General features: G+C 53.1%; 1 protein-coding gene across 1 annotated transcript; it reads left to right on the top strand.

Annotated features, from left to right (window-relative positions):
• The first annotated feature begins 1,704 nt into the window (after nt 1-1,704).
• Nucleotides 1,705-11,481, top strand: CKAP4 (cytoskeleton associated protein 4). The gene is made up of 2 exons (XM_030320435.1): nt 1,705-2,295; nt 8,968-11,481. Exons 1-2 carry the CDS (start codon nt 1,855-1,857, stop codon nt 10,288-10,290), a joined length of 1,764 nt encoding a protein of 587 aa, XP_030176295.1. The 5' UTR covers nt 1,705-1,854; the 3' UTR covers nt 10,291-11,481.
• Nucleotides 11,482-12,052: the final 571 nt, after the last annotated feature.

Raw genomic sequence — 12,052 nt, 5'->3', positions numbered from 1 at the left:
CACAGAGTGGACCCTCCACCCAGGTTTGTTATATTGAACTATATGATTATATATAAATATATATAATGCCTCTTCTTGCAACTATTAGCTGTCTCTAAGTGTCACGAGAGGCGGTGTTCTAGGGAAGGCATCATGAAAGAAGTGGCACTTGAACTAGGCCTTAAGGACAAGGAATGTTATTTTAAAAACAAAATTGGCAGAGGAAACAGTGTTCCTACAGCACCGTCAGGCACACACAGTGCCAGGCATAGAGCAGCCACCAGGTTCAGGGGGGAAAGCAGTGGCGTTCTGTCCTTGCTCCAGCACCAACTAGCCTCAGCGAGAGCAGGCAAGTTGCTTAACTTCCCTGCCCCCTCTCCTTTCCTTCCCACTCCAAAGCAGCATGGGCTCTGGAAGAAAGAGATCCAGGTTCAAGTCATGGCTCTGTGACCTTGATCCAATCAGCTGGGGTGGGGGCTCAGTTTCCTTCCTATAAAAGGGGTAAAATAATCCTACCTTACAAGGCTGTTTGTGAGGTTTTAAGTACACATTTAAGTTGTTAAATGCCGAGATGTGTTTTATTTCTTTCTACCAGACTAGGGGTGGCAGCCCCCATCTTCCTCCCTGCAGACTTCCCCAGGGCACAGCACAGAGCCCGTCGGTAGTTGGGCTATGGACAGACTGCAGGAACCCTAAAGAGAAAATGGGGGTGCAAAGGACTTCAGAAAAAAAAGTAAACAGCATGGACATGGACTGACCAGGCTAAGTGGGATGCTAAGTGGGATGTTTCCCTGAATAGACTTCCCGCAGTTCAAGAATCTTTGCTAACTCTCCCTAAACATGCCTCTGCAGAGCCAACTGGTTTCTCGACAGCTCCTTCTGCCTCCGCCTTCAATCTCCAGGAAAGAGTCAAGGCCCAACCCCGTGGCGGGCTTAGAGGATGGGATGGATGGGGAGGCGGGATTTCCCCAACTCCCAGGGGCAAAGTTCCGGAGATGTCCGTTCCCACCTCCTTACTCCCACTCCCAGGGACCGGGCTCCCGGGAGCCCCCCTCCGCACCACCCCCCCCTTCATTTCCTCTCTCGGAATAGGTCGAAGGAAGGGGGTCTCGAACTCGGCCCAAGGCAAAAGCTCATCCCCGGCTCTCCTCCCCGCCGATCCGCCTGGGCCACCGCCACTTCAGCCGCCTATCCCTGGGGCCCTCGTGGCCCCTGCTCAGTAGCCAGTCTCGGCCGCCGGTCGACCCAGCCCTGCGCTCCTCCCTTTGGCCACCTCGATTCCCGGTCCCCGCCTCAGCAGACCCAGGCCAGCCGCCCTCCCTACGTCCGCGCCTCTTGCCCCCTCCCACTCGGCCACTTCAGTCGCCTGCCCCGGCCTCCGTAGACCCCGCCGGGACACCCGCCCCCCTCCCACCAGCCGCCCCGGACCGCGCTCGGCCACCACCCTCGCCTCGGCCCTCCCACCCGGGGCCTCGTAGACCCCCCCACCCCCCCCCCCCGCGTGGACCCCGCCGCGCCGCCCCCGGCTCGGCCCCCTCCTTGGGGTCGTGGCGGTAGGGGGAGGGGCCGTGCCGGCCCCCGCGTGCGTGGCAGGCTCTCCCGGCTCGGCTCTCCCGGCCTTCCTTCTCGGGAGGCGGGGTCGGCGCCGCGGCGGCGGCGGCGGCGGCGGCGGCGGAGGCAGGCCCCCTCCTCCTTCCTCCCTCGTCCGGCCTCCTTTCTCGCGCGCCCGCCCGCCGGCTCTCTCTCGGCCGCTCCGACGCCAGCAGCGCCCGCGTGCCGCTCGCCCAGCCCCGGGGGAGCCCGAGGAAGTTCCCGGGCCGCGCGCCCCGCTCGCTCGCCTCGCAGTCCGCGGCCTCACCCGCCGCCGCGCCCGCCATGCCCTCGGCCAAACAAAGGGGCTCCAAGGGCGGCCACGGCGCCGCGAGCCCCTCGGAGAAGGGCGCCCACCCGTCGGGCGGCGCGGATGACGTGGCGAAGAAGCCGCCGCCGGCGCCGCAGCAGCCGCCGCCGCCCGCGCCGCACCCGCAGCAGCACCCGCCGCAGCATCCGCAGAACCAGGCGCACGGCAAGGGCGGCCACCGCGGCGGCAAGTCCGCCGCCGCCGCCGCCGCCGCCTCGTCCTCGGCGTCCTGCTCGCGCAGGCTCGGCCGGGCGCTCAACTTTCTCTTCTACCTCGCCCTGGTGGCGGCGGCCGCCTTCTCGGGCTGGTGTGTCCACCACGTCCTGGAGGAGGTCCAGCAGGTCCGGCGCGGCCACCAGGACTTCTCCCGGCAGAGGGAGGAGCTGGGCCAGGGCTTGCAGGGCGTCGAGCAGAAGGTGGGTACCCCGGGCCCCCACCCGCGGCCCCCGAGCCACGGCCGGGCCCCTGGCTCTGCCCAGGCCTCGGTGCCTGAGCGGGGCCCTCTCCACGGCCGGCCCCGGCCGGGGATGCCCCGTCCCCGGTCCCCCCCCCCCCCCACCCCCCCGTTCCCGGGCGGTCCCCAGACCCTCTTTGTTAATGGCCGCGGAGGAATGGGCCCCGAGGGATGGGCCGCTGCGAGGATGGTCAGGCCAACGAGCCAGGGTGGGCCAAGGGCCTGTCACAGGGCATTAGCGGTGACCTGTAAGGAAGCCGCCGGGCTCTGGGGAGCCCATTCTTTTTGGATTAGGAACCGCTGAATGGGCAGAGTTATCTGAAAAGGAGGTTGGAAGGGACGCCAGCGCATCCCTGGAAGCCTCGGGCAAGGCCACACCTGGGCTCTCCCCGTGGGAGACGTCTGAGCCAGGTTTTAATAGATCCAGACCCCGGGGAAGGAGAAACAAGTAATCATACTCATTTGCGAAGTTCAAATGAAATATTACATATCTTCAGGCCCCTTGCCTTTTAGTGGACCAATGTCTCCATGAGGGCCTTTGAAATACCATATGCCAGCTTTAGAGGAAAGGAAAGGCCCAAAATACTAGAGGGTACTGGTGAGTAATATCACAAGGCACATTTACATGATGTTAAGAGGGCTTACTCATTATCTAATCATCATAGCCACCCTGGCTGGGAGGGAGGGCTAGCAGTTTTGACTCCTTTTCCAGACCAGAAAATTGAGGTTTAGAGAGATTAAGTGAATTGATAAAGATCCCAGCTGGTGAGTGGCAGACTGCATGAGAATGCCTAGGCCACTGCCCAGTGCGGGGGTCCACAGAGGCCTCCCTCAGGTGTGGATGGACCCAACTTTCACCACAAAGCTTCTCACGTTCCACCCTGTCTGTGTTTTCCCACACCAAGTGCAGCTCTCTTGGCCTCCTGCCTCCTCCTCCGGCCTCCACTAATGTCACCGCTCAATGAAAGTTAGTTGTATGATCGAAACAAAAAATCCCGCCACCACTTCTGAGCCCGGAACTGCTGCCTCCTTTTCCCAGCATGCTGCCTGCCCTGCCAAGTTTCTATCGACTTTTGTGGAGTATGCAGGACTAGGAATTTCCTCTTAAGACTGGCAGAGCAACTGGAATGAGTCAGCCTGCTCAATGCTGCAGGCCAAGGGAGGTGACTTTCTGTAGGGATTTAAGTAGGCAGCGCTGCTTTGCCTATCCTGAATGTCGAGTCATTCTTAAGAAGTAGACAAACTGCTGGAGGATAATCACTAGCCTCTGTTTCCTCTCTTTCATCCACCCACTTACCAATCCATCACAATCTTTATTGAAGTCTGATAGTGATAGGGGTGCGTGTTGGCCCTGTGGGGGTACAGAGGTACAGTAGACAAATCCGGTTTTGCGAAGCAGCACATAAGTGGGTCTCAGTTGAGGGTCACTGTTGTGTGAGTTCCGAAGGAGAGAGTGTGTAGAGTTTGCCTAGGCCCGTATGCCCAGTGGCCAAGGTGGTGCCAGTCTAGATCTAGCTGGTGGTCAATAACTGTTGAGACAAGGAATGAAGACACAGGCAGGAGGTTCTATCTTGAGTATGTTGGGACAGCCGTGGCTACCTGGCCTGTAGCAGGACGGGAGAGAGAAGCTGAGGCCCAGATGAAATTGAGGTCTTGAATCTATGTTGAAGACATTGGGCTTCTTTCTCTCTGCTTCTCCCCTGCCTCTCCCTCTTTCCTTCCCTTCCGGCTCCCACCTCTCCTCTTATGGAAGCTGTATGCAAATGACTTTCCTCTTTGGGGCTCAGTTTTCTCATCTACACAAGGAGGGGAGGGCTCTGTCCAGAGTTTTAAGAATCCACCTGGCCGTAGACTCTTGAAACAGTGACGTTTCTTTTTCATTTAGCATGTAGGCCAGCTGTTATGTAATGCCTCGTATTTATTGTGTACTCCTGTCTTTTGACCCTCACAGCAGCTCCAAGAGGTAAGCACTAGGATACTCCCCTTGCACAGATGAGGAGTGTGAGACCCAGGAGGCAGAGTAACGGCAAGGTCTCCCGGCTAGTAAGTGGCAGGGCTAGGGTTCCTCCTGCAGTTAGCTCCTGCAATACCCTCAACCGTTTGTTTATCTTGTTGTCTTTCCCATGCCTTGCCAGGTTCGTAGTAGGTCTTCAGCTAAGGCTGCTTCCAGTGATGTGGAACTCAGAATGTGCCCAGAACAGTATTAGGATTTGTCACGGTGTGTGGCCATTTCTGTCCGCACCTCTGAGGTGGCCAGTGAAGAAGTTCCTTTGCTCTGAAGAGAGTAGTGCTGGCTGCTCTGACAACCGAAGTGTGAGCCCCTTTGTAACTTTGTAAATGATGCTCCGTGTGGGGTGGGGTTTGGTCCTTTGCAGGAATGTAGACCTGCAATATTATTATTCATAAGTAGTATTTGGTATGGGTTAGGCGTCCGTTTTTATTTTAAAGTTTATTTATTTATTTTGAGAGAGAGAGAGAGAGAGAGAGCGCAAGTGGGGGAGGAGCAGAGGGAGAGGGAGAGAGACAATCCCAAGCAGGCAGAAGGCTCCACGCTGCCAGCGCAGAGCCAGATGCAGGGAACCGTGAGATCGTGACCTGAACTGAACCCAAGAGCTGGACGCTTAACCGACTGAGGCGCCCAGGTGGCCCCATTGTGGGCTAGGCATCCTTTTAAGTGCTTCCCAGCCACCCTCTGAAGCAGGTCCCTTTTATTAGCACCGTTTCACAGATGGACCCGCTGGACCTGGAGCGGTCGTGTTACCGTTCAGGGTCACATGCAGACCTTAAGTATTGGAACTGGGATTGGAGTCAGAGCAGTGTGACCTGAAGCCCTCTACTCTGTGTAGTGGGTGCCCACCTCGTCTCCGTCTGCACGTGCCCTGCCGGATGCCTGGAGCCTGGGCAGAGAAGCTGGTCTGTCCTTCCATGGAAGACTGAGCGGGGACTTCAGAAATGTTGGCGGTTCAGTCTGAGGCCCTGAAGGGCCAGTGTTGCCCTGGCAGATCCGGGGTGGCGTAAGGTGCTTGCAGGAACGGGCCTCCGAGGGACAGCTGGATGAGAGGAGCGGCTGTTTGTAGAAGACGGAGTCCTCTGGTTGTATTTCTTTGTTTCTCATTTTGACTCTGCAGGAGTCCGGGCTTCTGGCGGAGGCAGCGTCTGAGCCCTCGGTGCACTTGGGACACGCCTCTGCTCTGGCTCATCCCTGGAGGTTAAGAGCTCAGTGGTGAAGTCACCCATTCTGGGAGTTTGATGCTCAGCATGACCGCTTCCCAGTCTCCTCATTTGTAAACTGGAGATCAGTGGGAGCCACCAACTCAGGAGGTTATTACGAGGGTGGAATGAGATGATGTCTCGGAAGTACTTTGCATAGTTTTCGGTACACAGTAAGTGCCTCGTTGAAGGTCAGCTACCACCGTCTCCCCTCGTGCTGTGAGCTCCTTGAGCGCAGGGATCCTCTTCTAGCCATTACTTTTCTCTGGTGTCTTGCCCACCGTGTAGTGGGCACCCCGCATATGTTGGGGGAACAGATGCATCATTGCATATTGATTATAATGGGGTCTTTGCATGTAAAGATGAACAGCGCACAGCACCATCGGGAGGGGGGGCGATTTCTGTGTTCTTTTTATAGTGTTGGAGGTTGGGGTGTTTGGTTTCCGCCATGATTTCTGATCTAGTCCGCTTCCTGGCCATTTGCAAAGAGTCAGCCCAGGTTAGGGGTGACAGGGATCAGAGGGGAAATGGACCAGCTCCTTCTTCATCAGGCTTTGCTCGATTAATTAATTAAATCCTGATTCATTCAGAAAACACTGAAAACACTGAATGAACGCCTGCTACGTTGCAGGTACTGTGCTCACCCGTTCATGCCTCTTTTCTGAGTGCTGTGTAGAACCGGCAGGTACTGTGATTGAATAACTTAGTTTCAGAGGTGATCTCTCTCCCGTACCTTCTCAAAGTGCCCTTTATGGCTCAGGTCATATTTGGCTTAACAGGGAAATTGTCTAGTATTCTGGAGTCCCTGAGAACTGGATTCTAATCTGTGTTAAAATCACAGACCGTTGGAAGCCACAAGGGACTTTAGAAACCTATTTGTTAATAGACGAGGAGCTTGGGACCTGGAAAGTGAATGTGACTTATTCGTGCTCCCAGAGCTGGTTATAAGTGGGGCTGGGACTGGAGCCCAGGTGTCCTGTTCTCATTTCTATAGTGTTTCCCTTTGGCATTGGGCTAAGGATGGTCTCAGAATCTCCAGACTTCTGAGCTACTTCCAGAAGAAAGATTAAACAATAATGAAGACCATATCTGCTGTTTGTCGATCATTTACTATGTGTTAGGCACAATTGAAGCTCTGTGTATATATTAATTCACTTAATCCTTGCAAAACGAGCCTATGAGTCAGGTGCTATTTTTGTTCCCATCCAGCAGCCGAGGAAACTAAGGCACAGATGTGCTAAATAACTTGCCCAAGATCACACAGCTAGGAAGTGTCCAAGCTAAGATTTGAACATAGGCAGTCTGGTTCCAGAGGCTCATGCTATTTTATGTTTTAACTTCTTACCGTGGAGGTATTTAGGCATAAACAGAAGAGATCAATGTAATGAACCCCAGTTTTAATAATGCTCATTCTTTTGCTCTTCTCGTTTCATTTTTTCCCCACCCCTTCCCTCCCATTTTGTTTTGTCGTTTTTGGGCTGGAGTCAGAGCAGGGTGACGCTGAAGCCGTCTCTTCCACCCCTTGTCGGCTGTCCCCCTGGTCTCTCTTGTTCTCAGATGCTCTGGGCGTTGGGAAATAGCCCAGGTCTGCTGAGTGACCGTAGGCTGGGCAGAAAGGCTGGCCTGTCCTTACTCAGAAGATCCAGTGGACACAGGCAGGTGGGAGCCTGCAGAAAAAGCTGGCAGTTCAGGTCTAAGCCCTCTGAAAGGCCCACGTTGCTCTGGCAGACGCGGTGGATGTGGAACCAGGATCTAATTTTGACTGACACATTAGTTCCCCTAGAGTATTTTAGGATTTATTTCTAACAAATAAGAGCTCCTTCTTTTCCCTTTCCTTTTGGCAAAGCACAGTGTATCATACCTAACAAAGTTACTGGTCATTCTTGATTCTCATCTGATACCCAGTTCAAAATCCGATTTCCCTGACTCTCTCAAAAACGTCTTGCTTTGTTTGAATCAGGATCCGTACAAGTCCAAACATTACATTTGGATGATAAATCTCCTAAATTTGTTTTAATGTGTAACAGTTTCCTGTCTTTCTGCCTTTAAAAATGCCATTTAATTATTGAAGGTCCTGGTGATCTGTTGTGGGTTTGGCTGATTGCATCCTCATGGTGTGTTTTCCTCTTGCACGTTTCCTGTGAATTGGTGGTTAGAACTGGAGACTTGAGAGATTCAGATTCCTTTTTTTTTTTTTTTTGCAATAAAGTGTCCTGGGTGGCACTTTGCACCACGTCAGGATGAAGCCCAGGTCAGTGGTCCTTACGTGGTCAGCCTTGGTGCATGAAACCGCTCCCTGGAGTGGCTCCCAGGTCAGACTTTGTTTAGGGGAGAATTTATTTAGAACGAGTGTGTCGTGACACATGGGATCATAATGTGCTCACAAAGTCTGAGAATGCTGAGGAATCACCTGATCCACAGTCATTTTTTCGGGTGAGGACAGTGACTTGGTCAGGACCCCCAGCTAGAAGGTGCCTGTGCCGTCGTCTCTTGCCTCCCAGCCCACTGTCTCCCATGTGCCTCCGCTTTTTTCCTGTGATAAGTTGCAAGACTCTTTCAGTTCCAAGAGCCAGAAACTCAGCCTAACTGGCTGAAAGGGGGAGGGAGGGTGAGAGAGAGAGAGAGAGAATTTATTGGCTTAAACTAAGAAGTTCAAAAGCAGACTCCTAAAGGTGTAGCTGTATTCAGAGATTCAGATTGTGTCTTCAGAACTTGAACTTGCTGTCTCTAGTTCTGCCTTCCTTGACTCATAAACTGGCCTACTTTGTGTGTGGTCTGAGCCTCTCCAGGCTTTCCTCATCCTATGGCTAGCAATCCCAGCGGAAAAAGGCTTTCTTTACCACTGGTTTTTTTTTTTTTTTTTTAAGTTTATTTATTTATTTTGAGAGAGAGAGAGAGAGACAGAGAGAGTGCGTGTGAATTGGGGCGGGGCAGAGAGGAGAGAGAGAATCCCAAACAGGCTTTGCACTGTCAGTGCAGAGCCGGAAGGGCTCTATCTCACAAACTGTGAGATCATGACCTGAGCCGAAATCAAGAGTCAAACACCTAACCGACTGAGCCACCCAGGTGCCTCTCTTTACTAGTAGTTTTAACAGAAGTCGTGGAATTGACTTGCTGGCCTGCCTTAGGCCACATGCCCATCCCTGGGCCAATCACTGTGGCTTTGGAAGGGAAGGAGGGGTAGGTAGACGGAAAGTGCCGATTGGTCAGGCTGGTTACAAACCATCTCTGGAGCACTTGGAACGGGCCTTCAGGTTGGCCCCCGAACCATGTGGACTATGCGTGGAAGGAAGTTTCTCCAAGGACAATTATCGTTCTGTTCCAGAAGAGGGACCTGGAAGCTGGGCAGACAAAAAGAAATATAGCCTGTTGCATAAAACTTCTCAGCTCTTCTCAGTAGTTAACATCTGGATTTTGGTTGCAGGTGCTGTCTCTTCAAGCTACATTTGGGACTTTTGAGTCCATCTTGAGGAGCTCCCAGCATAAACAAGACCTCACGGAGAAAGCTGTGAAGCAAGGGGAGAGTGAGATTAACCGGATCAGTGAGGTTCTGCAGAAGCTCCAGAATGAGATTCTCAAAGACCTCTCTGATGGCATCCACGTGGTAAAGGATGCCCGGGAGCGGGACTTCACGTCTCTTGAGAACACGGTGGAGGAAAGGCTGACAGAGCTCACCAAGTCCATCAACGACAACATTGCCATCTTTACCGACGTCCAGAAGAGGAGCCAGAAGGAAATCAACGATGTGAAGGCGAAGGTCGCCTCTCTGGAAAACTCCGAGGGGTACAAGCAGGATCTGAAAGCCTTGAAGGAAGTTGTGAAGGAAATCCAGTCCTCTGTGAAGTCCAGAGAAAAGGACATCGAGGCCTTGAGAAGCACCCTCCAGACCTTGGAATCTGACGTCTACACAGAGGTCAAGGAGCTGGTGAGCCTCAAACAGGAGCAGCAGAAATTCCAGGAGGCAGCCAATTCGGAGCACCTCACCTTGCAGGCCCTCACGGAGAAGGTTCTCCAGTCGGAGGAGGCCACCTCCCGCCTCCCTGAGGAGATCAGGAGACTCAAGGAGGAGCTGCGCCACCTGGAAACTGAGGCCCTCAGGCCGGAAGAAGGGGTTTACAAAAACTCTGATGCCTTAGAAGCGCTCCAGGAAAAGAGTCAGGGATTGGACTCCAGGCTCCAAACCGTGGAAGACAGAGTGGATGCCGTGCAGACGGCCTCTGCGCGGCACAGTGAGAGCCTAGAGGCCCTGCTGGCCAAGAGCGAGGAGCAGGAGCGGCGCCTGGCCGCCCTGCAGGAGCGCGTGGCCGGCCTGGGCCCCTCGGAGGATGACGCGGGCGGCCTGGCCAGCACGGTGAGGAGCCTGGGCGAGGCTCAGCTCTCGCTCTACGGCGACGTGGAGGAGCTGAAGAGAAGCATGGGCGAGCTCCCCAGCACTGTGGAGGCTCTCCAGAAGGTGCAAGAGCAGGTGCACACGCTGCTGGGGCGGGACCCGGCCCGGGCGGCCCCCTTGCCTCCTCAGGACTTCCTGGACAGACTCTCTTCTCTAGACAACCTCAAAGCCTCAGTCAGCCAAGTGGAATCAGACTTGAGGATGCTCAGGACTGCCGTGGACAGTTTGGTCGCCTACTCGGTGAAAATAGAAACCAACGAGAACAACTTGGAATCAGCCAGGGGCTTGCTAGATGACCTGAGGAATGACCTGGATAGGTTGTTTGTGAAAGTGGAAAAGATTCATGAAAAAGTCTAAGCGAGTTGTGTCTGCAGGGCGCGGATTTAAAGTCCAGTTTCTCATGACCAAAAACTGTGTTGTTTTCTCCCACGTGTCCCGCCCCCCCCCCCACCCCACCATGTTCTTGTCCCCTCTTAAAAAGCAGTGGACACTCCCCCGAACACCAAGGCATTTTCTATTCTCATGCCTGCTTAATTTATTTACGATCATTACCACACACCATTGGTTTCTCAAGTTTTCTGCTTCTGCTTTTGGTTGGTTTGCTGAAGGCCCAACCCCTGCAAATCAGGGGCGCCTTTTAGAAGGGATGTTTCTCGTGTCAGAGAAGAATGGCTTCAACTGAGGATTAACAGAAGCAGATTAACTGTAACCTCAGAAAACCCTGCCTGGCTGGCAGATTTCAAGGAAAAAAAGTGGGGGGAGGAGGCACTTTTCTTTCTAATTGTCTTTAAGGAAAATTGCTTTTCCTTTTTTTTTTTTTTTTTTTTTTTAATATTTCTGGCCGAGGTTTTCATGAGCTGTCACTCACTTCTCGTCTTCCACTTTAAACTGGCTAAACTTCACAAGTGTCAGCTCTCCATTGGGAGGGGAGCAAGCCCCTCGGGCTTTAGGTTGAAAAGAACCAGCTGCTTGACTTGATGGTCACCTCCAGTGGCGTGGGGTGTCTTTTCCATTCCTGAATCATTCTGTGATCTCAAAGGTAACTATGCAAAGAATCCAGATGGTTCTGAATGTGAAGGCACAACACCCCACGGAGTTCCCCCGTGGCCAACCTGTGTCATCCCTTGGTAGGGTCCCCAAATAATGCACAGGTTGAGAATCCCGAGAAAGGGGACTCCTTGGATTCTTTCGGGAAATGTGTCTGAGAGCTGTCCACAAAGGCCTGGGCCGTCTCCCCAGGGAATGGAGGCCAAGTGTTTTTATTTTACCGCAGTGTCCACGAAGAGGTTTGCTGTCAGGGCAGACCCCCATCTGTCAGTGAGGAAGGTGTGCATTTTCTGTAGTTTTTTGCTATTTCCCTTTACCTTCGAGCTGTACTGTTCTTTAATGGCTGTCTTGCCCTTCAGAAAAGAAAAAAGAAAAAAGGAAAAAAAAAAAAAAAAGAAAATTAAGAGAAAAAAAAAGGTTTGTTTAGTTTACTGTGAAATGAACTGTATGGCTTATTTACAGTATTTTTAATTCTTAATAAACACTTGAGCTTTGTTATGACTTTTCTGGAGTGGTTGCTTTCTGAGGATTTAGCAGTTCTGATACACTAATTAGAAAGATAGGGTAGTTTTCAGTTGTAAGGCTTTGTTTCAATTCTGAAACCAAGATTGCTTCATTCTTAGGCCTGGGCACATAACTTTTGATTGACTGTTAGCAGGTTTGGTTGTAGGTCACTGCTTGAGTCTAACTTTTAGTCACAGCAGAGGGTCTCAACCCTGACTCCCTGATAGAATCTTCTGGGAACTTGAAACCAAGCCTGGGCCTGCCCCCTGGGATTCCGATTCAACGGTACGTGTAAAGAGGGCTGGCACTAGCATTTCCGAGGCCCCCGTCGGATTGTAAAGTGCAGCCAGGCCTGACAACCACGGTCTTAGACCATCTTAGTGACCTTCAGCCCCCGGGTTTCCTTCCCAGGTTGCTCTCCACCTCCCACCTAATATCGGATGCTGTTTATGGAGTACCTGTGTGCTGTGCATCATGCCAAGCCCTTAACAGGTCCCTGTTTCTTCCTTTTAAACTCCCCGAAGGCAGGCAGTATCGTTCCCCATTTGACAGAAGAGCAGCAGGCTGG

This window comes from Lynx canadensis, chromosome B4, assembly GCF_007474595.2.
Source record: "Lynx canadensis isolate LIC74 chromosome B4, mLynCan4.pri.v2, whole genome shotgun sequence".
NCBI classification, from domain to species: Eukaryota; Metazoa; Chordata; class Mammalia; order Carnivora; family Felidae; genus Lynx; species Lynx canadensis.
Note: the sequence above shows the minus strand (reverse complement) of the source record. Positions and strands in the feature narration are given on the sequence as shown.